A 23,288-nucleotide genomic window follows, 5' to 3' on the forward strand; every position below is an offset into this window, starting at 1 on the left:
ATAAGGAATGGTTTGGGTCCCACCTGCCACGTGGGAACGGTCCCATTGCTCCCATGGACGACTCCTTTGCATTGCGGATGCTGCTCTCCATCAGGACCTTGTGCTCCCATCGATGGAGGTGCTGGTGGCATCGAGTGGAAGCCACCTGAGCTGCACCATCCCCATCCCCAGTGTTTATAGGGACATCCCCTATAAACCCCTATAATCCCAGTGCTGCAGCCCCACACCGGGGTGATTCCAGGGTCCCCAATGGGTCTATGGAGAGCAGGGGGGAACCCCCAACATGGTCCATGGCCCCCAGCCCTGCCTGGAGCAGGCTGTGCCCAAAGCCACCCAGAACCCCCATAGCAGGGACTGGTTTAACTGGGACCCCCCAGGACCCTCACCAGCTCCTCGGACACCCCTCAGGGGTGCATGCAATGGGCCTGCAAGGGAAGGGACAACAGCTCAGCACCCATTGGGGTGCCAGGGAGCAGCAGCATCCAGGGTACCACAGGCATCAGGGATGGGATTCGGGTCCCAGCACCTACCTCAGGCTCTGGGAAGGCGCCTGTCCAGGATGCTCTGGTCAATGGAGCCCACCGTGCATCCAGCATCACCCCCCTGCATCGGGCAGGATGAGGCCCCAGTGACCTGCCCAGACCCACCGCTAGTGACAAGGGGAGCCGCATCCTGTGTACCAGCAAGGGGATACAGCACAGCCCCACTGCGGGATGGGTGCAGAGCCCTCCAACCACATCTGTGGGGCAGAAAACACAGGGGGAGGCAAAAGAGCCCCACAAAACACCCCCCATGTCCCCCCCCAAAGCCACCACACGGCTCCATCTGCAGCTTTCAGCCTCAAAACCCCATCGGACCCCCCATATCCCACCAGTGACGATGCTCACGCAGGCACAGAATGGGGCTGAATGGGAACCAAAGGTGCTGGGAGCAGAGACGCAGCTCAACCAGGTCCCTGCAGCCTCCAACAGGCTCTGCACTGGGTTCCTCAGAGGAAAGAGCAATTCCAGCACTTCCAGGTTGGTTTGGAAGTGTCGGAAATGTCCCTTAACTGATGGACAAGCCTCGTAGTTCCCTACACGGAGGTCTGTGAATGTTCTCATTGTGTTTAGGGACAAGGATAAGGAACCAAACACCTTTCCCATCCCATCTGCCCCAGTTAACAGCATCCTCAGCTGGGTACCACCACCCGCCGCTGCAATACCAAGTATGAAGGCAGGAACCCTGCATCCATCATCCATGGGCATCCTTGACCTCACAGAGGGCAGGCTCAGGGGCACATTCCCTGCACAATTCCCTCCCTGCCTCTCCAATGGACTCTGTAGGCACCAGCACCCAATGATCCTCTTGGATTTTAACCTGTTTGTTGCAATGATACCAATGATGCTCGTCTCCTGCATCCCAACGCATCTCCCCGGCTGAGCCCTGCGATGGGGACCGCAAAGGGAAGGGGGATAAAGGGACATACGTGATCCTTGTGTGTCCCAGGACAGCCCTTAGGGCAGGTGGCTCCAATCCAGCCCTCATCCTGCTCTGCTTCCCAGATCCCAGCACCTTGTGCAGCATCACCCACTGGCATCAACCTCAACCCAAGGCCAAAACCCTTTTATCCAGCTCCAGCTTGCACAAGGCTCCAGCTCACATGGGTTGTGCATCCCATGAGATGGGAGCATCGGTGCCAATGACAAACTTTTCCCTCCCGGAGAGGGCATCGGCACCACCACGATGCCTATGGGGAGGGAATGGGATTGGTATGGATCAGGATGGGAGCGGGACCACATCACAGGTCAATGTAAGGGGCAGCGCTGCAGCCTTCATCCCCATCATCCTCATCCTCCTCCCGCAGCCCCAATGGATGGAAGCCCCATCCCACCCTCATCCCAGGTACAGGACCATCATCATCAGCATCCTCCCAGGGGATTTGGGTTCCCCACCAGCTCCAACCCCCCTTTTATTCCATTGCTGTTAAAGCGCAAAGGGAATTCCCTTGGTTTTCCTGTTCTCCCACCAAAGTCCCCGTATCCCACCCGCACAAAGCCCATGGGGAGGCTGCTTCCCCACCACCACCACCACGAGGGAGCTGTGGGGCAGAGGGGACCCCAACCCTGTGGTTCACCCGTGTGCACTCAGTGTGAGCTGGGCTCATCCTGCCTAAACCGAGGTGCTTGGGAAGAGGAAAACCCCCTGATGGGGACCCTGCCGCACAGGGAATGAGCAGACAGAGGCTGCATAGGGAGAAGCCTCCACTCAGCACCCAGGTTTGCTCCTTGCTGCCCAAATCCAGTCCCATCCCAGCTGGCTCCGAACGGGATGAGGACAAGCACAACACAAAGGCCCCCCCTGCCTGCTGCACTGAGGGCAGGAGATGCTGCAGCCGCTCTTCATTAGCACCCATTAGGCAATCAGTGCGCTCGGCTGACCTGGGGGTTCCCCGGCTCCCGCTCCCTGTTCCAGAGGGTCCTGCCCTGGGATGCGGATGGAGGGGACCAGAGGCAGAGCCGTTGCTGTGGAGATTGAGGATTTATTTACAGGCCAAGGGAAAAGTCCCCCAGAGTCACGTGAAGAGGAACGAAAGCAAAACCAACCCAAAAGGACCAAGGGGGCTTCCTCCCGAACACGCTCCCTTGTGCTCCCCAGCGCACGGGGCAGGCGCCTGCCTCCCTTCCTCCTCCTCCTCCTCCTTCCATGCAAGGAGAGGAGCCAAAGGCATCATTTCCTCCTCTGTGCCATGGAAAACCCAACGTGGAGACACAGGCAGCGCTGCGGCTCATAGGGATGCCCTCGCCGTGAGGGGTCAGTACTCATCCAAGGTGTCTGCCCGCGGGACGCAGAGCCCCCGCTCCTTCAGCGCCTGCACCTTCAGCTTCTCCGACTCCTGCTTTGCCTGCTGCTCCACGCGCTGCTCCTCCAGGATCTCCTCGATGGAGACCTGCTGCAGGGGGGTATCGCTCTCCTTCTCCAGGTCCTGCCACGGAAACAGCCCGTTCAGCGGCAATGCCCATGGGATGCTCCAGGCTCTCGGAGCCGGGATGCTGCTGCCGGCGTCGAGGGCATCCTGGGGAGAGCGGTGCCACGGGCAGCACATTCCGTTGCTCTTCCCAATGTTAATGGGGTAGGATGGATGCTGAGGGGGAGCAGGAGCTGCCTCAAAGGCAGCAAGCGCTTGGGTCCACCCTGGCCATAGGTTTGCATGGGCAAGGCACACGGTGAAGCCTGTGCCCACCTAAAGGTGAAAGCAATGTGGGGGGACACAACCAGGCACAGTGGCCATGGGAGAGGGCTCTTGGGGAGCAAACAGCAGCAAATTCACGGGGGCTCAGCCTGAACCAGCCCCAGGATGGGACCACCTTTAACTGATGGACACCACACTCGTGTCACCACAAACACCCCCGGGCTGCTGCTGGGAGCAGAGCCCCTCACTTACTATTTCCCCCAGCAGAACAACGTTCTCTCCTCTCACAACGAAGATGCCTCGAGGGATGTCCCCATACTTCTTGCCCACGTGGATGCGCTCCACAGTCTGGTGCAGCACCAGGTTTGCTGCAGAGAGAGAAGAACCCAGATTGTGCTGTGTTTTGTAGCTATAAAGAGCATCTCCCCCCCCGGCAGCAGCGGTGGAAGGTCCCCTGAGTCCTATCACTGATGGCACCAACCATCTCCCATGGATGGATGCAGCACCCACAGCCTGGGCAGACAGGACAGGCCACAGCATCATGCGCCCATGGCAGCCCCATGAGGTTCCAAGCCCATGGGTGACTCCATCCATTTGTGCCCAAAAAGGGATGCAGGAGCATCAGTGCTGGATGCAATTGGGAAGGAGGGGTTTAAACACAGGTGGGTGTTTAATGCACAGCACAAACACACTCTAACCCTGCAATCACATCACTCCACTCACCACTAAATTGATTTCTTTGAAAACTCATGTTTTTAACCGAAGAAATGCATATTCCTGCTCAGGACCAGCACACGGTGGGGTCAATGCAGCCACTGCATTAAGCAAGGACCCCAAAATGGGGAGCTCCCATTAAATCCAAGCTCCCTCTTTATTGTTTGGGAAGGGAGCTGCTCCAGTGACCAGAGGAGCATCGCCCAGCGCATACAAACGGGTACCTACGGGGCTCTCCTCTTCCTCCTCATCCTCCTCCTCGCTGCCCGTCCCAGCACATCCAAACCCCCCCCACTCCCAGGTGCGCCCGTACCGAACTGGTCGATGCTGCGCAGGTACCCGATGAGCGTCCGCCCGTCCCGCAGCAGGACCAGGTGCTTCTCTGCGCGATAGGAGGAGAAAAGCGGGGGTCAGACGGGACCACGCGTGGGGATGAACACCCCGGACCCCAACCCACAGCGCGGGGGGCCCAATGATGCGCCATCAGCGCGGTAGCAGCGAGGAGCCCCGCACCGGAGCGCTGCCCACGGGGCCCTCATCCCGGGCGTCCCCATGGGATGCGGCATCCATAGGGAACGGGGGTCCGAGGCGCAGCATCGATGGGGACCCGCTGGATGGAGGGAGCCCGGCCGGCGCACTCACTGTCGATGTCCTGGATGAGGCTGGCCGTGCCGGGCATGTAGTTCATGGTGCTTCCTCCGGCGGAAGCGCCGCCATGCGCCGGTGCCGCCGCTGCCGCCCCGGAACCGCCTCGTAACCGGGAGGAGCCCGGTGTGGCGCGGCCCCTTTAAGGCGCGCCAGCCGTGCGCGCAGGGCGGCCGCTGATTGGTCAGCCGCGGTAGGGGCCGGGCCGCTGATTGGCGGTGAGGCGGGGCGGTGGCGCGGCGGCCATGGAGCGCTGCGATCGCGCGGCCGAGCCGGGCCCGCCGTGGCCCCCCGGGTCCTGCCGCCTGCCGGCAGCGGCGCAGGTAACGGGGACCGGGCCGGCGGGGGGGAAGCGGCGGCCGCGATCCCGCCCCTCCCGGCGGGGCACCCGCGGTCTCCGTGCCCCGGGGCAGCCGCGGGGCCTTGGCCGGGGGGCGTCCCGCGGGGCCGCCGCGCGTCCGCTGGTTTCCAAACGGATCCGTTTGCGTTAAGAGCATCCCCGAGGTGGGAACCTCGGGCAGGTGCTGAAGCGGGTACAAACGCGTTTAAACGGGCGCGGAGGAGCTTTGTCCCCGGTGCCGTCCAAGGTGACATCTCTGGGACCCGTGTTCCAACGCAGGGATCACCGGGGAGATGCTGCCGGCCCCGGGTGGTTGGAGCCGGGGTGAGCGGTGAGAGCCGCGCATCCAACCGGCCCCGCGCTTCCCGCGGGGAAAAAGCATCCCCGTTCCCGTTGTTTTCCGCTCCTGCCGCTCGCTCTTTGGGGCCCGTTTGGGTTTATTGCAGCAATAGCGGTTTTTAGCGGCTGTTGCACAAACGGTGCGTGAAGGGAAAGGCTTTGCTCGTCCTGCTCCTGCTGCGCAGACACAGCCGGGGTTTGTCCTAATCCCATGGGATGCGCAGGTTTGGTCCCACACGGGGATGATGCGATCTCTCCTCCATCAAACAGCTCATGGGGAAAAACCGCTGTGCCCGAAGCTACGGGGAGGCACCGTGAGCTCCACCCGTTGACAAGGGCCTGTAGGGACAGGACAAGGGGAATGGCTTTAACCTGCCAGAGGGGAGATGGAGATGAGCTCTTAAGTTCCTCACTATGAGGGTGATGGGATGCTGGGATGGGTTGAACGGAGAAGCTGTGGCTGCCCCATCCCTGGCGGTGCTCAAGGCCAGGTTGGACACAGGGGCTTGGAGCAAGCTGCTCTAGTGGAAGGGGTCCCTGCTTTATGGATGAGCTTTAAGGTCCCTTCCAACCCCAACCATTCCGTGATCCCGTGTTCTCGTGCTCCCGCAGCTCGGAGGTTCTGAACGCCCTCAGGCCCCAGAACTGGTGGATCTCGTCCTCTTGCCTCATTTCCCTTTGCAGCCTGAAAGGGGAACCGAACGTTCCTGGAGCGGTTTTCATCCACCAGTGACGTGGTTGGAGCTCCTCGGAGCTGTTTGCTGGGGGGGGCAATGGAGGGGTATGGCTGAGCCATTGAGCCCTGCGGCCACAGGAACCTGCTGCAACGTCCCCTGCGCTGTGACCAAAGCATGACTCAAACGCGGCCATTGACGGTGGCCAACGTCAGAGCATGAAACCCAGCTTGGGGACGATATAAAGGCTGCAGGAGGGGTCCCTTTGCCTCATATCCACAGCTCTGCTCTTCCCTCCTTCCCAGGTGATGGATTCTCCCTATGCCAACGGAGCCTACAGCCCCCCCTACCCTCCTGCTGCTGCCCCGCACTACACGGGGCTGCCGCAGACACGGGGGTACCACTGCTCCGGGCCCCCCTACCCCTCCGAGCCCTCCGGCAGGTACCGGTGCCCATCACCGGCTCCCCCCTGGAGCTACGCGGCACCGGATGGTCCCAACGAGGGCTCCTCGCTCCGGAGGCAGCAGCAGGGTCCCAGCTACTCCCCACCGCAGGTAAGAGCCCAATTCCAGTGTCTGAAGGGGGCTACAAGGATGCTGGGGACGGGCTCTTCATCAGGGGCTGGAGTGATGGGACAAGGGGTGATGGGTTCGGACTGAAACAGGGGGAGTTCAGGTTGGAGATAAGGAAACTTCCGATATCTCTCCAGAGACTCCAAGGTTGAGGGCAAGGAAAGCAGGAACCAGCAGCAAGGCTGTTGGTGGGGCTGCCCAGAGGGAGCAGTGGCTCCAGGGGTAACTCCTGTTCCTCCCTTCCTCTTGCAGACACCGGGAATGCCCATCCCGCAGTATCCCTATGGGGACAGCAGCCCAGGGGTCACCCCCCCACCGCAGCCCAGAGCCCCGGAGGACGCTTGGGCTCCTCACCCTGTCTATGGGGTGCAGCCACGGTACCCGTGGGCCTCCGCTTCAGTGCATGGGAACCCCTTCGTGGCCGATTCGCACCCATCCTGGCCCAGCAGCGGAGCAACTTCCCACCCCACTGCATGGGACACAAAGGTAGCGTTGGTGCTGATGCAGTGATGCAGTGCGAGGTGATGCTGGGTCCTGGTTGTGGGCAGACCTCCCCAGACCCTGCCTCTGTCTCCTGGGAATGGCCCTTTCCCTGAGCACACTTAGCTTGGGTAGAAACAAAGCAGCAGGGATCCGAGTACCGCAGCAAAGCCACCTCTTTGCATAGACAAGATCAAAAGCCAGGGCTGGAGCTGTAGAAAGGCACTGGAGATATGGGGCATCCCAGGGCAGGGAAATGGGTCAGACCTTGTCTCACACCTCTCTCAAGCAGTGAAGAGCATGGGACTCCCCAAGGGCCTTTCTGCAACCTTTGGAATTCCTCTTCAAGTGCTTGTTTTGGGCACAGCCATCCCTTACTGAGGAATGTTTTAAGCCAAAACCAGAAGGAAATGATGCGTTTGGTGTGGTCTGTTCATGTTTGATCAGGAGATCAATGCCTCTGCAGCAGGGATTTAGGGATGGGCGCTGCCATCCCTTGGGAACAGCCGCCTGCAGGGAAGTGTCTTTGGGATACCCAAACAGGACCCTCATTGGCACCTCTCTTTAACATCTCTCTTTAGTGGTCCAGGACTGGGGTGTGGGTCCTGTATCTCTTTGGGACCTCTTGGCAGGACTTGAGTCCCGCTATGTGACAGCATCACGGCGTGTGACAGTGTAGAAGATGCTGCCCGTGCCCTGTCCCCCGTGAGCACAGCTCGAAGCAAGTGTCAGATAGGAGAGAATCCCTTGGCTTTTAGGCAAATGCACTTAAAAGGCTTTTTCTCCTCCTGCCTTAGGACGTTGCTTACGATAAACCCGAGCACGGTGCAAACCATCACAGCTACTACCCCGATGGCAATCACCAGCACTATGGGACAGTGAATGACCACACAGCGGCCCCCCCGCACCCCAAGGTGCAGTACAGCGCCCAGCCCCAGCTCTATGACAGCGCGCCTCGGAGGCCTTGGGCTGGGAGCAGGGAGCTTCCACCCGGTGAGCACCACCCCGCAGCGCATTCCGCAGGCATCCAGCCGGGAATTCAAAGGATCCTCCATGTTATGGGGGAGGCTGAGCAGCTGGAGGAGGAGGTGGATGAGTTTGTAGGGAAAAAGACGGATAAATCCTACCGGCTGCTGGAGGAGATGCTGACCAAGCTGCTGCTGGAGCTGGATTCGGTGGAGACGGGGGGCCAGGACAGTGTTCGGCAGGCCAGGAAGGAATCCGTCCACAGAATCCAGGCCATACTGGAAAAACTGGAAAGAAAGGGCTTGTGAAAGCACATCAGCCACAGCACGCGGCCTGGTGCGGGGGCTCCAAAGAGTCCTAGCTCCGATAAATCTCTGCTATGCACTGTTGACAATGGAATAGCAATAAACCCTCACAAAGCCACCGAAACCCAACCCCAGGAGCTCAGCCCCAGCTGATAACTTGGCAATAGATGAACTAAAAGAGGTTTGAAGCCATAGATGGAATTGTCGAACCGTCGAGGTACCTATGATGGAGAGGTCTCCGTGGGGAGACCCAGAGGGCTCTGCATCCTCTCCATCTCCATCCCTGTACAGAGGTTCCCAATGTAGCCACAGCCCTTCCTCAGAGAGCCAAAACGCTTGCGAGATGTGGTACCAACCACACTGCAACGTGCAGCCGTGACCCGAGGCCCATCCCTCACTGCGTGCATCTTCAGCTTCCTCGCCTTCCGTGTCGTTGTGGGGTATCCTTTGGCACTGAAGCGCTGCAGGAAGGGACCAGGTTGGCGGCTCTTGGCTGCAGGCTGGGGTCGTGTCGTGCTGTGGCTCCTCTGCCCTGATGAGCCAGTGCATGGTGCCCCGTGTTGTTGTGCCATTGGAAAGGAGAGGTGTGAGCGGAAGAATGGTGTTGGAGAAGGGCATCCTGAAACGATGGGATGCTGGGAAGTGTTTTCCAGGTTGCTTGGGTGAAAAGCCGCTTTTTCATGGTAACATCCTCCCACCTCCTGCAGGTATCCCATTGCAGAGGCCATCGGGGAAGGGAACAGCCCATCCTCCTGTTAACCTCCTGGTTACAGCACACGTGAAGTGAATCATTGCTCTGTGTGACGAGATAATAAACCCTGACACCTTTTGAATGTTGTTTTGTAATTAGGATGTCTCAAGGTCTCTTCTCTTTAATAGGACCCCGTGGGGAGGTTGTGTAACGCAGACCAAGCACCAGCCAGGCTGTCTCTGCGGCCACGTTGCCTGCTTTGGGGTCCCCACCGCCTCCCCAGCACCACAGATGCCCCCGGAGCCATCACCCTTTGGCCCTGGACGGGCAGCCCGTGTCCTCAAGGCACCCTGGTAGATCCCACGTCATTCCCAGACGGGGCTGCGTGCGCGGGACTGACCTTTGGATGTGGCTTGGGAGCACATGTGGCTGTCAGCCTGCAGGGATGAGGTGAGCCAAGGAGGAGCCAAGGAGTGTCCTGGGATGTGTAAGTGCTCGGATGTGATTTGATTCCATCCTCTTGTCAGGCTGCGAAGAGGAGCTCGGAGTGGCTATAATGGAGATGCAAATCACTGCCCTGGTTAGCAGAGCACATGCAAGGCAGTGGTCCAGCCCCAGGGGATGCCACTGCTCTTTCTCCCATAAAGGCAGCAGCCAGGAATGAATTTGTGCTTTGGGTTTGTTTTGTGTGGTAGCGATGGAGCATCTGTGCTCTGGGGAGCTCTTTCCCCTCCTGTTACCACATGTGGTGTTATATTTCGTTGGCATAGCTGTTGAAATCAAGGGTTTGGGTTCCCTTGGGGCAGGATCAGCCAAAAAGCCTGGAATGTGTTGTCGCAAGAGGTGGTGCAAGTCCTGTTTCAACAGGGAAAGCAAAATCAATCCGTGCAGAGTGACTTCTCCAGGACAATCCTGCAGCTTCCTAGAGGATGTGGCATTAGCAGCAAATCACTGCCTGCAGCCAGCTTCGGGCAGCCTGGAGTCCAAGGAGCTGGCTGCACCTTCCCTTTCTGTGTGTGTTTCAGGAGCAAGAATCCCATCGGGAGCAAACCTGCATTGCTTATTGCATCCTCTTTGCTCCAGTACTCGTTTCCCTCCCCTATCAGCTGCCAGGGAAAGGAGTAGGTAGGTTCAGCTGCATAAGGAGTGTGGTCCCTGCAATGCAGTCAGTTAGGAGAGGTTCCAAACCCCGTGCTCAGCTGCTGCATCGCCAGGGCTCTGTGGACGGGGACAAAGGTTTCCTGCTGCAGGGACGTGGTAAGAGCGATGCCTTTATCACAAGGAGAGCTGGAAGTGCGTGCATGGCATTCCAGCAAGGCAGAACCCGGCAGGAGGAGGGTTTCTTCCCTGCTCTTCTAGTGCTGAACCTATGGAGGTAACAGATTCCTTTAGAGTTTTCCTCTTCCGGAGCTGAAGTTCCTGCGTGTGGGAAGGATTTGGCAGAGGGTTATGTAAACCTCGAGTTAAAAGCACGCTGAAGAGTGGGCTGAAATGGAGATTACCATCTCTAGAACCTGAAATAGCAGTTACCAATAACCTGAAATGGCAGTTAGCATCTCTAGAACCTGAAATAGCGGTTTCCATCCCTATAACCTGAAATTGCTGTTACCAGTAACCTGATATGGCAATTACAATCTCTAGAATCTGAAATGGCAGTTAGCATCTCTAGAACATGAAATAGCAGTTACCAATAACCTGAAATAGCAGTTTCCATCGCTAGAACATGAAATAGCTGTTACCAATAGCCTGAAATAGCTGTTACCATCCCTACAACCAACATTGCTCTGTAAGGAGACAGGGCTGTGTCTGGTCCTTGGGCAGGTAGAGCTGAGCCAAAGAGCAGGGATCAGCTGCAGAACTGAGGGCTTGGGCACTGCAGTGATGGCTGGGATGGCAATTCCTGGTGTACCTTACAGCATCCCCCCCATCACCAGCTCCTCTCCGCAGGCACCAAGCTCTTCCGCCTGTTGCTCCTATGAGCAGCGCACGTCACCGGAGAGGGTTTCTCAATCCCCACGAAGGCCAGAGGGGCACGGAAGGATCGGGAAGCAAACATGAACTCAGAGTCTCATGGTTGCGGCCACAGGGCACCCCGAGCCCCAGTGTTTGCCTGCACCATGCACAGGAGGCAATGGCTCAGGGGTGGAACCATCAGCACCAAGTCAAGGCTCGGGCCAGGGAGTCCCAGTTAGCGCCAGCATCGCCTGCCTGGGACCGCGTTTGGGCATGGGCCTACTCGAGCTGCTGCCAGAGCTGCGGCTGTGGGCAGGGGCGCAGGCAGGGGTAGGGGTGTGAAAAGGACTGCAGGCAGGGGCTGCGGGCAGGGTTGTGGGGAGGAGTTGTGGGCACTGGGCAGGGGCTGCGGGCAGGGTCATGGGTGGGAATTGCAGGCAGGGTCTGCAGGCAGCAGGCAGGGGTTGCGGGCAGCAGGCAAAGGTTCTGGGTGGGAATTGCGGGCAGGGTTGCAGGCAGGGTTGGGGGTGAGACTTGCAGGCAGTCTGCAGGCAGGGTTGAAGGCAGAGTCTGCAGCCAGGGGCTGTGGGCAGGGTTGCAGGCAGGGTTGGGGGTGAGAACTGCAGGCAGGGGTTGTGGGCAGGATTGAAGGCAGGGAGCAGGCAGGGGTTGCTGGCAGGGGCTGCAGGGAGCAGGCAGGGGTTCTGGGTGGGAATTGCATGCAGGGTTACGGGCAGGGGCTGCAGGCAGCAGGCAGGGCTGCAGGCAAGGTTGAAGGCAGGGTTATGGGCAGGGGCTGCGGGCAGGGTTGCAGGCAGGGTCCCTCCGCTTGCCCCGCCCGCCCCACTCATGACGGCGCCGTGCGGGGCGGGCCGCCCCGGGAGCACCGCCCCGGCCTGGGCGGTCTCCGTGCCCGCAGCGGGGCCTGCGCTGGCGCCGGGGCCGGGCCGCGCCGCCGGAGCCGCCTCTTCGGTACCGGCAGCCGCGGTGCGGGCAGCGCCGCCCGGACCCGCGTGTGCGCAGGGGCAGCGGGGTGGGGGGGGGCGAGCAGCGGCCGGGCCGCGGTGCCGGGGGCGGGCTGCGAGCGGAGCCCGGTGCCCATCCCCGCGCCATGGCCGCCCGGGAGCCGCAACAGGCGCAGCCCCCGTCGGGCAGCGCGGAGCCGGACGCCGCGGGCGGGTACGAGGCGGTGGCTCCGCACTGGTTCTATTGCAAGGTCACGGACGGGCGGGAGCGCTGGAGCCCGTTCAGCGCCCAGGACTCGGCGCGCCTGGAGGAGGCGCACGGAGCAGGTACGGGGGTGACAGCCCCGACGGGGGGGACACCGCGGGCACGGCTCCATCCGCGGCCGGGGGCTCCCGTCCAGCTCCCATCGCTGCTGGTTTTGTGCTGCCCTTTGGGTCTGCAGCCCCAGTGCTTGCGCTTAAAAACCATCGCATGGACCCGGCCTGGTCGGTGGTGATGGGGGGGGGGTCCGCGGTGTCCAGAAATTCCCAGCAATTTTCCGTGCCGTCCAACGGGGATGCAGCGTTGTTTCCTTAGGGAATTTTACACTGGGACTTGTTTTCTGGCGATGTGCCTGCTGCTGTTGCTGAAAACATGTGAATAACAACGCTGTGGCCGCAGTGAATGGTCTGACCTCATTCATGCGAGAGATGCTCTAAATTATGCATCATCTCGCTGCAAGGCTGTGATGGGAGAGCACTGGGGTTGGGTCCAGTGGGGATTTTCCTCGTGTGATGGGTGCTCTGCCTGCTCCTGGATGGGTCTGCCCTGGCACCGGGGTCTGCTCTAAGCAGTATCGCTGGCCATGAGGCCTTTTGTGCCAGCAAGCATCACCCACCTCAAAGCGTCGCTGCATCCACTGCTTCCGTCCTCCCTGCCTGGGGATGCTCCGGATTAGAGGCTGAGCCGGGCACAGCCTGGCACCGGCTCACAGGCAGCAGAGCCCATGGAACTGGGGGTCTGTGCTGGGATCTGTGTGGAGTTTGAGAGGGGAATGGCTTGAGGCTGGAGCCCTGCACCTCCACCGTGAAGCATCACCCTTCCCAGGGCCACCGTTCCATGGTTTCCCATAGGAAGACAGTTGCAGCTTAATGCCTTCTTCTTGCCTTCTGCCTCTGGGGGAGAAGTCTGCCACTGATGCTGTTCCCTGTGCTTGGGTACGGAGAACCTTAGTGTCTACAGCCCTTGCTCATGCATGCTCGCGTGTGCTGCCCCCAGATGTCCCAGTTTCATCCCTGTGCTGCGCTATGGCACACATAGGTATATCTGTATATAGGTATATATATGACACACAGGCCGATAGCTGCCTTTCTGGTCCTCCTGTGCGTAACGTCAGGCCTTGGTTCCTGCAGGGAAAGACAAGGAAGACGTGGTTGTCCCGACGTCGGGCGGGAGGTACGATGTGCACCTCAAGCAGCGGCAGCGCGTCGCGGTGTACTGGGAGGAGGAGGTGGCCGAGGTGCGGCGCTGCACGTGGTTTTACAAGGGAGACAAGGACAACAAGTATATTCCCTACTCGGAGACCTTCAGCGAAGAATTAGAGGTAACAAAGCCTCTCCTCATGGCATTGTCTTGCTGAGAAGCATCTTGGCTCCTTGCTGTCATCGGGTCAGAATGGTTTGGGTTGGAAAGGGGCTTAAGATCATCCAGTTCCTACCCCCTGAATGGGAAAAGGGAAGGGACACCTTCCACTAGAGCAGGGTGCCCAAGGCTCTGTACTGCAGGGATGGGGCATTCACCCCTTCTCTGGGCACCCTGCGCCAGCGCCTCAGCACCCTCACATAAAGAGCTTCTTTATCTCCAACCTGAACTCCCCCTGTTTCAGTCTGATCCCATCACCCCTTTTCCTATCCAGTCCCTGATGAAGATTCCCTCTCCAGCATCCTTATAGCCCCCTTCAGACACTGGAAGCTGGCCCTGCTGTCCCAAACTCCCCACGGGGTGACTGGCACCACAGTCACGCCTGAGGACATGAACTTGAAAGAGGCTTTGGCACGGCCTTTCCGCAGCCGATTACTGCAACCCTGAGCGCTGCCACCAGCTCCCTCCCAGGCTGCTGCTCCCCTTCCGCTGCCCTCCCCAGCCAGGACACATCCTCCTGCTACACATTCCAAGCTTGCAGCTTTGCTCCGGGTTGTCTTGCCCCTGCCTGCCCCGGCTCCACATTGACCCTCATGGGGAGAATGATGCTCGCCGCAATCACAGCCAAGCCAAAGGAGTTGGGGATGTGGGAAAGAGAAACCCACTGAGCACGGTGTGGTTCTGGAGACTTTGGAAAGATATAGCTACATAGGTATATACATCTCAGATATAAACACACATCTCATATATATACACATCATATGTATATACATCTCAGATATATATACATATCTCATATACACACACATCATATGTATATACATCTCAGATAGATATACACATCTCATATATATACACACATCATATGTATATACATCTCAGATATATACACACATCTCATATATATACACATCTCATATATATACATCTCATATATATACCCACATATGTATATACATCTCATATATATACACATCATATATATATACATCTCAGATATATATACATATCTCATATATATACACACACATATGTATATACATCTCATATATACACACATCTCACATATATACACATATATATACACACATCATATATATATACACATCATATATATATACATTTCTACATATGTATAGGTATAAAAATATACATCTTTGCAATAATGTCTGTTCTGATGGACCAAACAATGCAAATCTGAATGGATCTGGAAGTCGGATATATATGATGTATGTACATCTCATATATATACACACATCATATGTATATACATCTCATATATATACACACATGTCATCTATATATACACACATCTCATATATATACACACATGTCATCTATATATACACACATCTCATCTATATATACACATATGTAGATACACATCTCATATATAGATACACATCTCATCTATATACAGACATCTCTACATATGTACAGGTATAAAAATACGCATCTTTGCAATAATGTCTGTTCTGATGGACCAAACAATGCAAATCTGAATGGATCTGGAAGTCTGCTGCTGCCATTGGCTTCTTGGAAGCTGCCTAGCAGGGGGTTTGCCAATGACCCTGTTGCTGATTTCTCTGCCTCTTTCGCAATGTGCGTTGATAAGAAATACCATAAAATGGGTGGGGAGTATCCCGAGTGCTGGAATATTCATGGGAATGCTTTCAGCTGACTCACAGCTGCTCTTTTCCATAGGAAGCTTACATGACTGCCGTGACCCAGGATGAGTGGAAGAAGAAACTGGAGTCCCCCAGCAGGGAAATCATTATCCTGCACAACCCAAAGGTGAGGAGGTGCTTGGTGGTCATAGAATCACTGCATGGTTTGGGTTGGAAGGGACCTTAAAGCTCCTCCAGTTCCAAACCTTGCTCTGGACCAGGTTGCTCCGGGTTGGCCTTGACTCATCCCTGTTGTTGTCCCATGCTGGCTTTTTGCTGTGGCTTGAAGCTGCTGAGCAGCCAGTTCTGCCCCATCGTTCCCTTCCCCTGCCCGGGTCAGGGCCAGCAGAGAGCCTGCTTCCCCCCGTGTCCCCTACCAGAGCATCCCCTCTGCTCGGCCATGGGCAGCTCAATGACAGGCTCTTGCTTCCAAGCTGATGGTGCACTACCACCCCGCTGCCACCTCCGACGACTGGGGCTCGACTCCTACAGAGCAAGGTCGACCTCGGACTGTGAAGAGAGGAGTGGAAAACATCGCTGCTGAGATCCCCAATGGTGAGCTCGCTCCTCCCTCCCTCCCATCCAAAGCCTTTCCCAACCCGGCACAAGCTCCCGTGATCCAGGATGGTTTTCAGGAGCCTTCCTGCAGTGTAAGTGATGGGCAGAGGGCGGCAGGCACACAGGGAGAAGGGGTTGTGATTCCAGCTCTGGCACAGAGCACGGGCTCTGGGAAGCAGAGCAGTGCCTGGAATTGCCTGAGGCCTTGGAGTGTGTTTGTAAAGGAGGGGAGGTTCTTTCCATGCAGGGACACTGGGGTTATCCCCTGCTTTCTGGGGCTTGTGGAGCTGTGGCAGCTCTGCCCCATCCCAGCTACCGCTAAGCTCCCACTGAGGCACCAGGATGTGTTCCCAAGGGGAGGACAAGCAGTTATTCCAGTCTAACCCCTTCATTTCCATGCGCGCATGCCATCGGGGAAGCAGGTTTGCAACCTAAAGCGTGTGGGAGATAGAGAACCAGACAGAACTCCACCTGAGCCGGGTTGGGTGGCACAGAGCGGATGGTCCCAGCCCTCTCCTTGCACTGGGTGGGAATGAGCTGGGAGGATGGTGACAGAAGGGATGAGCCGCCTCGCCTTCCTCTGCTCTGCTCCTGTCCCAAGGTGGACGGAGCAGGACAAACAGCTCAGGAATGGGAGCAAACGTGCTCCAGGGAGCCCTTGGAGCAGCTCCAGTGCCTAAAGGGGCCACAGGAAACCTGGAGAGGGGCTTTGGATGAGGGGTGGAGGGGCAGGCCAAGGGGAATGGCTCCTCTCTCCGCAGGGGAGCCGCTGCAGATCGATCACTTGGTGTTCGTGGTGCACGGGATCGGGCCAGCCTGCGACATCCGCTTCAGGAGCATCGTCCAGTGCGGTAGGTGCAGACCCCGATGGGTGCATGTCCCACTGAGCCCTCGTTGGTATGTGCAGACCCCGATGGGTGCGTGTCCCACTGAGCCCTCGTTGGTGTGGACACCGCAGAACGCTCTCAGGGTGCATTCACAGCGCCCTGGTGCTCAGCTGAGGGTGCTGGCTGCAGTGGGGAGCACCAGGAAGGGCCCCTGGGCTCGCGTCTGGCTCCGGGCATCCTCTGCTGCTCAGTACTGGAGCTGGGTGCTAAACCAAGGAACTCTGGTCTGGCCTGTTCAGTGTTAGAGAGCTTCGGTCCTGCAGGAGGGGAAGCCTGGCGTGGTTTAACTTGTAAGGATCAAAGGAGCTGGGATGTTCAGTCTCTGGTTCCTCTAAAACACGCCTCTGCTCTAACACCATCTATTCTGTGTGCTCATCCGTGAGCCCATTTTCAAGACCACGTGAAAGGAAGGAAATCAGTGCTTTTCTCTCTCAGAACCGAGTCATTCCCAGTTCATTCCCCCCCGCTTAGGATTCCCTTTCTAACACACACATCCTCACAACAGCTTCATTGGGTTTAAACTCTTTCAAGTACCTTCCTTACCCTGCCTTGCCCACGTGGAAGGGAGCCTTGTTCCAGATGGGGCAGCGAAATCCGGTAACCACACACGGAAGGACATGGGGCCTTCCCTCCGTTAAAGGCGGAAGGTCTTAGGGCAGCAGATTAAAGACCCTGGGGGCATTTCCCTTGGTCATGATCTTTCCTCCTGTTGCATTAAGCCCTGTGGACGCGGCTCGTCCCGGAGCCTCCCTGGGTGAGGGTTACGCTGCTCTTTCGCAGTGAATGACTTCAGGAGCGTTTCCCTGAGCATGCTGCAGGCGCACTTCAAGAGAGCCCAGGAGCAGCAGCACATCGGGCGCGTGGAGTTCCTGCCCGTCAACTGGCACAGCTCCCTGCACTCCACCGGGGTGGACGTGTGAGTGTCCCAGCATCGCCTCCTCCGTGCCGGGGGATGCCGGAGCCCGCACACAGCCTCCTCCTTGGCTTGTTCCGCTGGCCGCTGGAAGGGGAAGCTGCGAGTGCAGGGCTGCGCGCAGCAGGATGCTCGGTAGAGTCATGGAATGAACCGGCTGGGGAAAGAGCTCATTGAGTCCCGTTGTTACCCCGGCACTGCCAAGGCCACCCCTAACCCGTGGCACTGAGGGGGTGTGAACGCGTGCAGGGACGGTGGCTGCAGCCCTGCCCTGGGCACCCTTTGGGCAAGGAATTGATGCTCAGCTCCATCTAAACCTGCCCTGGTGCAGCTTGAGGCCGGTTCCTCTTGGGAGCAGAGCCCAGCCCCATCCTGCCTCCATCCTCCTGTCAGGGAGCGATCAGGTCCCCCCCCTGAGCCTTCTCTTCTCCAGACCGAGCCCCCCCCCCCCCCGGTCCCTCAGCCGTTCCCCATCACCCCTGTGCTCCAGGCGCTGCCCTTTGGGGTGGTGACAATCCCTTTGTGAGCTTACACTTTGCTTCAGGACCGCGGTGGCCTCATTGGCACCTCTGAGCGCGCCTCCCTCTTCCTCCCCGCAGGGACCTGGAGCGAATCACGCTGCCCAGCATCAATCGCCTGCGTCACTTCATCAACGACACCATCCTGGACGTTTTCTTCTACAACAGCTCCACCTATTGCCAGACCATCGTGGACACGGTGGCATCCGAAATGAACCGCCTCTACCAGCTCTTCCTGCAGAGGAACCCGCTCTTCAAAGGAGGGGTCTCCATTGCGGGGCACAGCTTGGGTAAGGGGGCTCCCCTGGGAACACCCGAGGATGTAGATGGGGGCTTTTCCCTGCCCTGATGCTGATGCTCTGCCCGCGCCCGGTTCCCAGGGTCCCTCATTCTGTTTGATCTCCTGACGAACCAGAAGGCTGCTCCTGAGGAGGAGGAGCACCAAGAGGTACGAGGGCCCCCGTGCAGCATCACCCGAGCAAGCTCCTGCTGCTGCTGCTGCTTGGGAAGGGGGGACAATCCGGAAGGCAGAGGGAGCAACAAGCACGCTCGCTGATGGCTCTGTTCACAGGGGGTCAGGACGGCAGCGAGCAGCGGGGGTGCGGAGGATGTGAAAGAGATCCTGAAGGAGCTGGAGCTGTGGGAATACTGTGAGGTTTTTGAGAAGGAGAGGATGGACGGGCAAGCACTGGTAAGGAGCAATCCCCTTTGATGCCTCTTGGGTTTCCTCTTTGCTTTTCTTCCCGCTCTCACCCGTTGCACATCTTCCTGGTACCAAGTACACATGGAGCAGCACGAACCACCCCGCTCCTGTACTCATACCCGGGTTCCTTGTGTTCCAGTTCTTGTGCACAGAGGCAAACCTGAAAGAAATGGGAATTCCCTTAGGACCAAGAATGAAGATACTTCATTACATCAGCTCCAAGAGGGAGACGCAGGTTTGTGTTCTGCATGGCTTGTGTTCATCCGGGTCCGAGCATCCCAGCTTCCCCCATCCCTGGCCACCCTTGCTCTCCTGGTGGCTCTGGTGAGGTTGCTGCTCCTGTGTGTTACACTGGTGTCACTGCTGCAGGATCACTTTATCCTGTGGCCTGTAAGGGTGATAACAGAGCAGGAGGACTTGGTACGGGTGGTAGGGGATGGAGCCGGAGCAGGACGCTGCCCTGGGATGCTGCCTCGTGCTCCTGCCCACGGGCTCACTGCAGGAGCTGCTCTTGTGGGTTTCTCATTTGTGTTGCTGCAGAACCGGAGCTCAGCAGCTCCCCAGCACAAGGAGTGCAGGTCCCCAGCCCAGCCCAGCCCAGCCCACACAGATGAAGGCAGGAACTGCCAATACCGCGACATCGGCTTAGGCCAGGTACCTCAGCACCGCGCTCTAACCGCGACAACGAGGTGCTGGTGACACCAGCGTGGGGCTTCTCTCATGAAACAGCCCTGGATCCCCATCTCTCCTCCTTAGGTGTCAGCAAACTACCCTCAGCTGAACTACAAACCCACCATCTTCTTTGCTTTCGGGTCCCCCATCGGGATGTTCCTCACGGTGCGAGGAGTGAAGCGCATCAACCCCAACTACAGCCTGCCCACCTGCAAAGGCTTCTTCAACATCTTCCACCCCGTAGGTATAAGAACCAGAGCTCGCCAGTGGCAGGCACGTGCAGCACGACTCACTGTCCTCCTCGTGCAGTTTGACCCAGTGGCATACAGGATAGAGCCCATGATCGTCCCGGACGTGGAGTTTGAGCCCATGCTGCTGCCCCACCATAAGGGCAGGAAGAGGATGCACTTAGGTAGGGTGAAGGAGAATCCCTTCCTCCCCTCCGCTGGTAACAGCCCCAGCCTGACCCCAATCCCCTCCTGCCTTCCAGAGCTGAAGGAAGGGCTGACCCGCATGAGCGTGGACCTGAAGAACAACCTCCTGGGGTCCCTGCGGGTGGCCTGGCAGTCCTTCACCCGCACCCCGCTGCCGGCATTGGAGGCAGCGAGTACTGAAGGGGAAGCAGAGGCAGAGGCCAGCACGGAGAAGCAGCCAGGTGGGTATTGGGGTGCTGGGAATGCAGTGATGTGACCCACCGATGGAGGGATGCAGGGCTGGGACCTGCCCGTGGAGGGATGCAGGGCTGCAGATGCCCATGGAGGGATGCAGGGCTGCAGATACCCATGGAGGGATGCAGGGCTGGGACCTGCCCATGGAGGGATGCAGGGCTGCAGATACCCATGGAGGGATGCAGGGCTGCAGATACCCATGGAGGGATGCAGGGCTGGGACCTGCCCATGGAGGGATGCAGGGCTGCAGATGCCCATGGAGGGATGCAGGGCTGGGACCTGCCCATGGAGGGATGCAGGGCTGCAGATACCCATGGAGGGATGCAGGGCTGCAGATACCCATGGAGGGATGCAGGGCTGGGACCTGCCCATGGAGGGATGCAGGGCTGCAGATACCCATGGAGGGATGCAGGGCTGCAGATGCCCATGGAGGGATGCAGGGCTGCAGGTACCCATGGAGGGATGCAGGGCTGCAGGTACCCATGGAGGGATGCAGGGCTGCAGATGCCCATGGAGGGATGCAGGGCTGGGACCTGCCCGTGGAGGGATGCAGGGCTGCAGATGCCCATGGAGGGATGCAGGGCTGGGACCTGCCCATGGAGGGATGCAGGGCTGCAGATACCCATGGAGGGATGCAGGGCTGGGACCTGCCCATGGAGGGATGCAGGGCTGGCACCTTCCCATGGATGGATGCAGGGCTGGGACCTGCCCATGGAGGGATGCAGGGCTGCAGATGCCCATGGAGGGATGCAGGGCTGCAGATGCCCATGGAGGGATGCAGGGCTGCAGGTACCCATGGAGGGATGCAGGGCTGCAGATGCCCATGGAGCAGGTGCTGGGGCGCTCTGGTTGAACCACGTTGCTCGTTGTTTCCTTCAGACACAAAGGCAGAGGAGCCCCCCCCAGCAGTGAAGGAAGAGGCCTCCCCCATTAACGTGGGGAGGCTGAACGGAGGGAACCGCATCGACTACGTGCTGCAGGAGAAGCCAATAGAGAGCTTCAATGAGTACCTGTTTGCACTGCAAGGGCACCTCTGCTATTGGTAAGGCTCAAGGTTCAGAGCCCCGGCTGATGGAAGCAGAGTGCCCTCCCTTTTAAAGCCAACGTTGTAAGGAGAGCCTTAGCTGAGTCATCAAGATGCACTCCTGCCTGTAATGCAGATGGAGAGAGGGGGTAGGGGTAGGGGAGGACCAATTCTCCTTGCCCATTCCTTGCATGTGCTGAGCGCCGCACCGACCCCATAACCAGCCCAGCCATCCTGACAGCAGAGGATGTCCAGTATCAGAGGGCAATTCCCAGCGCACATCCATGCCCCTTCTAATCCCCATCTCCTCTTCCTCCTCCAGGGAGTCGGAGGACACCGTCCTGCTGGTCCTGAAGGAGATCTACCAGACCCAAGGCATTACATTGGATCAGCCTTTGCCAGGGAGCCAGTGACCGCCCTGTGCTGGTTGTGGCCACTTGATGTAAGTCAATAAATATATATATATTATATATATATATATATAATCTATATATATAATCCCTGCACTAGGGATTTCCTAGGGCACCTCGGAGCACATTGCTGGCTGAGGGAATGCTGTTCCTTCTTTACAGGCAGGAGGCTGGGTGTCAGCACCTTTGGCTCCTCTTACCCAGCACATAAGCACCATCAGGCAGGAGCAGCCCCAATAAATCACTGCTGCGGAAGATAAGGGCAGCAGCAGCTGCATTCCCATGGGTTCAATCCATGAGGAAGCGACCTGTGGGTTGAACACACGTGGCCTGTGCTCCACACCTCCCATGTCCTCTTGCTGGTAGGTGCTGGGTGCATTGGCCTGCCCCCGGTGCAGCCATTCCTATGTTCTCCTTTTGCCGCCTTAGATCCAATTCACTCACCAGGGAAGCCCACGTTTCTCCTCTCTCCTCCGCTGCTGTCCCCCGCATGCTGCTCCCTGCAGATAAGGATGGGGTTTCCTCCATGTAGGGTAAGGGCAGAGGGATAAAAACATCCAAGGGAACCCCTTCTGCTCTCCCCCAGCACCTGAACTGTGACTTTACCCCCGCTCCTCCTGCGTTACCCCATTAACTCAGCACCAAAGCAGAGCAGGGCTCAGGGCTAGGAGCCAGCACTGCTCGGGCTGAGGGAGGAACCTCGTAGCCCGTGACCTCGAGGAATCAAAGCCTTAACACTGCGCAGCGTGGGGAGCACTGCAGCAGCCTTGGCCACAACAGCACCAGGCCTGAGCACCGTGGGCTTTGGGACGTGTAAGCCCAGGTTTAGGAGCTGCCATAAGAGCCAGCGGGAACGTGGCCACCAGCCCTTGGCATCCCCTTGAACTGCATGGTCCCAATGGCACCGGTGCGGGCTGGGATGTGCTGGCTCTGCTCTAAGGGCGACCAGGAGCCTCTGGGGAGCCCTCCCTATGACCGCAGCACCCCTGGGCCGAGCCTGCAGCCGCTGCACTGATGTGCCAGGGCCTTGGGAAGAACCAAACCACTTCCCCTCCCGCTGATGCTTGCCCTGCATGGGGTCCGGAGCCTTCACCCGCCGCCTGTTTGTTGTTCATCCCCGCCCCGAACCCCGAGATTTGCACTATTGGAAAGGGTTTGTTTGCAGCCTTCTGCCCTCCCAAAGGAGCAAGGGGCTGCTCTTTACCTGAGGGCAGACAAGCTCAGCCGGGTGCCTGATGAGAGGAGGGGCAGGAAGAGTCTCCCAGGGGATGCTGAGGAGCAGCTTCTTAAGCGATGCACTTTGTTAACAGGACAGTGGAATACGTTTTAACTGTTATTTAATGTCTTTTCCAGTAAAAGCCAAACTAAACCAGGAGCTGGCTGTGGCGTGTGCGCGGCTGGGGGCAGAAGGAAGGGGCTGGGGAATCCCTATGGGCCCAATCACAGGGGGAAGGCAAGCTGTTCCTCTGGGCTCTGCTGCTAAAGGGGTGGCATTTCCATCACTCCCATCCTGAGCCTCGCGTGCCCCTGTGCTTTTGGTCAATGCCGCAGGGGTCCATGGAGACCCAAGGCCAGGTCACTACTTACAGCAGCACCCTTACCCCTTGCACTGCCTGAGCAGAGAACCCCTGGCGCAGGGGCTGCTTTCAGACACCTCTGCATCCTCTCCTCTCTTTACACCCATAGCAAAGCTGCAAGGGAAGAGGTAGAAAATCAGCACCGAGGACCCAGCAATGAACCCAGTCGTTGGAAGAACGCTTTGGGTACCGCAGCTCATGTGAAAACCTGAACTCCTTTGTCGGGCACACTGGGAAAGGTCAGGGCCAGCACA

General features: G+C 58.4%; 3 protein-coding genes across 8 annotated transcripts; 2 read left to right on the top strand and 1 right to left on the bottom strand.

Moving 5' to 3' along the window:
• Positions 1–2,732: 2,732 nt before the first annotated feature.
• LSM1 (LSM1 homolog, mRNA degradation associated) lies at positions 2,733–4,660 on the bottom strand. Its single transcript, XM_080634673.1, has 4 exons — positions 4,529–4,660; positions 4,200–4,268; positions 3,425–3,540; positions 2,733–2,965 (listed from the first exon to the last, which is right to left on the bottom strand). Exons 1-4 carry the CDS (start codon positions 4,572–4,574, stop codon positions 2,795–2,797), a joined length of 402 nt encoding a protein of 133 aa, XP_080490799.1. The 5' UTR covers positions 4,575–4,660; the 3' UTR covers positions 2,733–2,794.
• A 103-nt stretch (positions 4,661–4,763) lies between these two features.
• On the top strand, positions 4,764–9,028 carry BAG4 (BAG cochaperone 4; the record flags this gene model as incomplete). Of its 4 annotated transcripts, XM_080634438.1 has the most annotated exons (5): positions 4,764–4,854; positions 6,190–6,438; positions 6,709–6,942; positions 7,734–7,929; positions 8,915–9,028. In XM_080634438.1, exons 1-5 carry the CDS (start codon positions 4,777–4,779, stop codon positions 8,992–8,994), a joined length of 837 nt encoding a protein of 278 aa, XP_080490564.1. In that variant the 5' UTR covers positions 4,764–4,776. The 4 variants fall into 4 exon arrangements, with proteins under 4 accessions (XP_080490564.1, XP_080490562.1, XP_080490565.1 ...); XM_080634436.1 differs by lacking the exon at positions 8,915–9,028 and having other exon boundaries at positions 7,734–8,210; XM_080634437.1 differs by lacking the exons at positions 4,764–4,854; positions 8,915–9,028 and adding an exon at positions 4,955–5,350 and having other exon boundaries at positions 7,734–8,210.
• DDHD2 (DDHD domain containing 2) lies at positions 8,779–22,699 on the top strand. Of its 3 annotated transcripts, none has more exons than XM_080634433.1 (17): positions 8,779–8,914; positions 9,087–9,385; positions 13,209–13,399; positions 15,142–15,231; positions 15,539–15,659; positions 16,424–16,513; positions 17,330–17,465; positions 18,062–18,270; positions 18,361–18,428; positions 18,552–18,671; positions 18,823–18,918; positions 19,224–19,337; positions 19,440–19,767; positions 19,846–20,010; positions 20,903–21,065; positions 21,370–21,489; positions 21,620–22,699. In XM_080634433.1, exons 2-16 carry the CDS (start codon positions 9,322–9,324, stop codon positions 21,458–21,460), a joined length of 2,046 nt encoding a protein of 681 aa, XP_080490559.1. In that variant the 5' UTR covers positions 8,779–8,914; positions 9,087–9,321; the 3' UTR covers positions 21,461–21,489; positions 21,620–22,699. The 3 variants fall into 3 exon arrangements, with proteins under 3 accessions (XP_080490559.1, XP_080490560.1, XP_080490558.1); XM_080634434.1 differs by lacking the exon at positions 8,779–8,914 and adding an exon at positions 12,068–12,143 and having other exon boundaries at positions 9,353–9,385; positions 12,904–13,399; XM_080634432.1 differs by lacking the exons at positions 8,779–8,914; positions 9,087–9,385 and adding an exon at positions 11,601–12,143.
• The last annotated feature ends 589 nt before the right edge of the window (positions 22,700–23,288 follow it).

This window comes from Psittacula echo (genome assembly GCF_963264785.1).
Source record: "Psittacula echo genome assembly, chromosome: 25".
NCBI lineage: Eukaryota > Metazoa > Chordata > Aves > Psittaciformes > Psittacidae > Psittacula > Psittacula echo.

What these genes read in the sequence shown, in the direction of transcription:
- LSM1 (XM_080634673.1), bottom strand. Translation starts at nt 4,574, where the DNA reads ATGAACTACATGCCCGGCACGGCCAGCCTCATCCAGGACATCGACA. An exon ending in CCTCATCCAGGACATCGACA is followed by an intron (nt 4,269 to 4,528) that starts GTGAGTGCGCCG and finishes CCTATCGCGCAG; the next exon opens with AGAAGCACCTGGTCCTGCTG. An exon ending in GCGCAGCATCGACCAGTTCG is followed by an intron (nt 3,541 to 4,199) that starts GTACGGGCGCAC and finishes CTCTCTCTGCAG; the next exon opens with CAAACCTGGTGCTGCACCAG.
- DDHD2 (XM_080634432.1), top strand. Translation starts at nt 11,963, where the DNA reads ATGGCCGCCCGGGAGCCGCAACAGGCGCAGCCCCCGTCGGGCAGCGCG. An exon ending in GGAGGAGGCGCACGGAGCAG is followed by an intron (nt 12,144 to 13,208) that starts GTACGGGGGTGA and finishes TGGTTCCTGCAG; the next exon opens with GGAAAGACAAGGAAGACGTG. An exon ending in CATTGCGGGGCACAGCTTGG is followed by an intron (nt 18,271 to 18,360) that starts GTAAGGGGGCTC and finishes CCCGGTTCCCAG; the next exon opens with GGTCCCTCATTCTGTTTGAT.